The sequence below is a fragment of the Condylura cristata genome, unplaced genomic scaffold, assembly GCF_000260355.1.
Source record: "Condylura cristata isolate star-nosed mole 26May11 unplaced genomic scaffold, ConCri1.0 scaffold00029, whole genome shotgun sequence".
NCBI classification, from domain to species: Eukaryota; Metazoa; Chordata; class Mammalia; order Eulipotyphla; family Talpidae; genus Condylura; species Condylura cristata.
This window is the reverse complement of record NW_004567130.1, coordinates 21176483-21178233: the sequence shown is the minus strand read 5'-3', so window position 1 is coordinate 21178233 and position 1751 is coordinate 21176483. Positions and strand designations below refer to the sequence as shown.

The 1751-nt window shown below is 68.1% G+C and overlaps 1 protein-coding gene across 1 annotated transcript in view; it reads left to right on the top strand.

The window, feature by feature from the left end:
- The first annotated feature begins 15 nt into the window (after nucleotides 1-15).
- The window catches only part of TMEM63A (transmembrane protein 63A), a 26789-nt gene continuing 25053 nt past the window's right edge, over nucleotides 16-1751 (top strand). Inside the window, exons 1-2 of the mRNA XM_012730866.1 lie at nucleotides 16-44; nucleotides 1399-1594. Of these exons, the coding sequence (XP_012586320.1) occupies nucleotides 1409-1594 (186 nt within the window). The 5' untranslated portion in view covers nucleotides 16-44; nucleotides 1399-1408. The remainder of the gene's footprint in view (nucleotides 45-1398; nucleotides 1595-1751) is intronic.

Genomic DNA, 1751 nt, shown 5'->3' with positions numbered 1-1751 from the left:
TGAGACGCCTCCGACGCCTCCCTCAGCCCTTCCGGCGGCATCTGGTAAGTGTGGCACCGGAAGTTGGGCCAGGCGAGGGCCTGTCGGCTTCCCGTTGGGGTGGTGCCCCGGGGTGGGGCTCAGAGGAGGGCGGCCAGGTCTGTGGAGGTCGCCCCACTCTGAAGCTGCCGCGGCCGGCTCTCTGAGGGCAGCTGACCCAGCCTCCTGGGGACACTCCCGTGTCCTCGGCCCGCAGCCACCTTCCTTCCCGAACTTTCCGTCCCGTGTATGTGATTGTCCAGCCTGAGTCCCAGGGCTCAGAACTGGGGATCTCTCCGGCGCGGCCCGCCGGCCCGGCAGCCTGTCCAGGCTCTCCTTTCCGTCTTCGCCCCAGACTTCTGTGCTTACAGCAAATCGGAAGTCCAGGCCTGGCCCAGGCCCCTTGGGAATCTAGCTTAAAGAGCCTTGGGGAAGTGGGCGCTCAGGGAGGCCGTGGCAGGCGTTTCTCAGGGCCCTTCAGCCACAGATGAGGTAAAAATCAGGCCAGAACTTGGAGACTGACTCTGGGCCGCTCAGTTTAGGGGACACACCCTGGAGATTGCCACCGGCTTCCCCAGGGCCCCCGGGAGCCTCGGAAAGGGAAGGTCAGTGGCCAGCCTGGAGGGACATTTGCTTTGGAAGTGCTGGGCCCTCTGGCTGGACCAAGGGAGCACAGGGGAGGAGGGCAAGAAGGCAGAGCCGAGGGCGCCCTTGGGGACAGAGTGGGCGATGGGGTCCCTGAGCAGCCCGGGGCCCTCCCTTGAGACAACCCCCTCCCGGTTACTTGCTCCCTCCCCACCCCCACTCTCCCTGAACTGGGGTGACAGCTGCTGGAGGGAGCAGGCAAAGTAGGGGGAGCTGGCTTGGGGGGTCAGGAGGCTGAGCTGGCCCGGTCTGAGGGGCCAGCTGGCTGCCTGGAGCAGGCTGCTCGGCCCCCGAGAGTGTCCACGCGCACGGACAGGGCTGCCTCCGAGCGCTGGGAGCCGGGTCTCCGGCCGCCGGCCCTGACTGTCCGATGTCCCTCTGTCCTCGCCTGTCCCCACACGCTCTTCTCTCTGCTATCTCCCTGCCCCCCTCCCCCTGCCTATACCGGGGTCTCCTGGCTGCTGACCCCCCTCCCCCGTGCTTCCTGCTCACCCCCTCTCCGGGGCCGCTGCCAGCGGTGTCCCGCGCGAGCCACGCACGCACCAGCTGACCTCGGGGCTGCTGCACAGTGGCGCTTTTCTCTGTGGACGCTGCCGGCCGCGGGACCCTGGCGCCCTGCCCTTCCGGATCCCAGCTGTGGCTCCTGCACCCACGAGCCGCCGCAGGAGACTCCCACGGCCCGCTCTCCTCTGCTGGTCGGTACCGGCCGCAGTGTGAGCCCGACCTGTTCTGCAGGGCAGGCACCATGAGCAACTCGCCCTTTCTGGAGCTGTGGCAACCCAAGACCGTGTCCATCCGCGAGGGGCTGGGCATCGGGGACCAGCCCAGCGACAGCTACTGCTACAACTCCGCCAAAAACAGCACCGTGCTCCAGGGCGTCACCTTCGGCGGGGTCCCCACGGTGCTGCTCATCGACGTCAGCTGCTTCCTGGTGAGCCCCCGCCCCCCAGCCACAGTCCTCTCGCCCCTCCGCGGCCGTTCAGCTCCCGCCCAGGTGGGACCCTCAGCCGGGCAGTTAAAGCCCAGCTCTGCCCCCGCGCTCCGTGGCCCGGGCGTGTCTGGGCTCCAGCTTTCTCTCTGTAAGATGG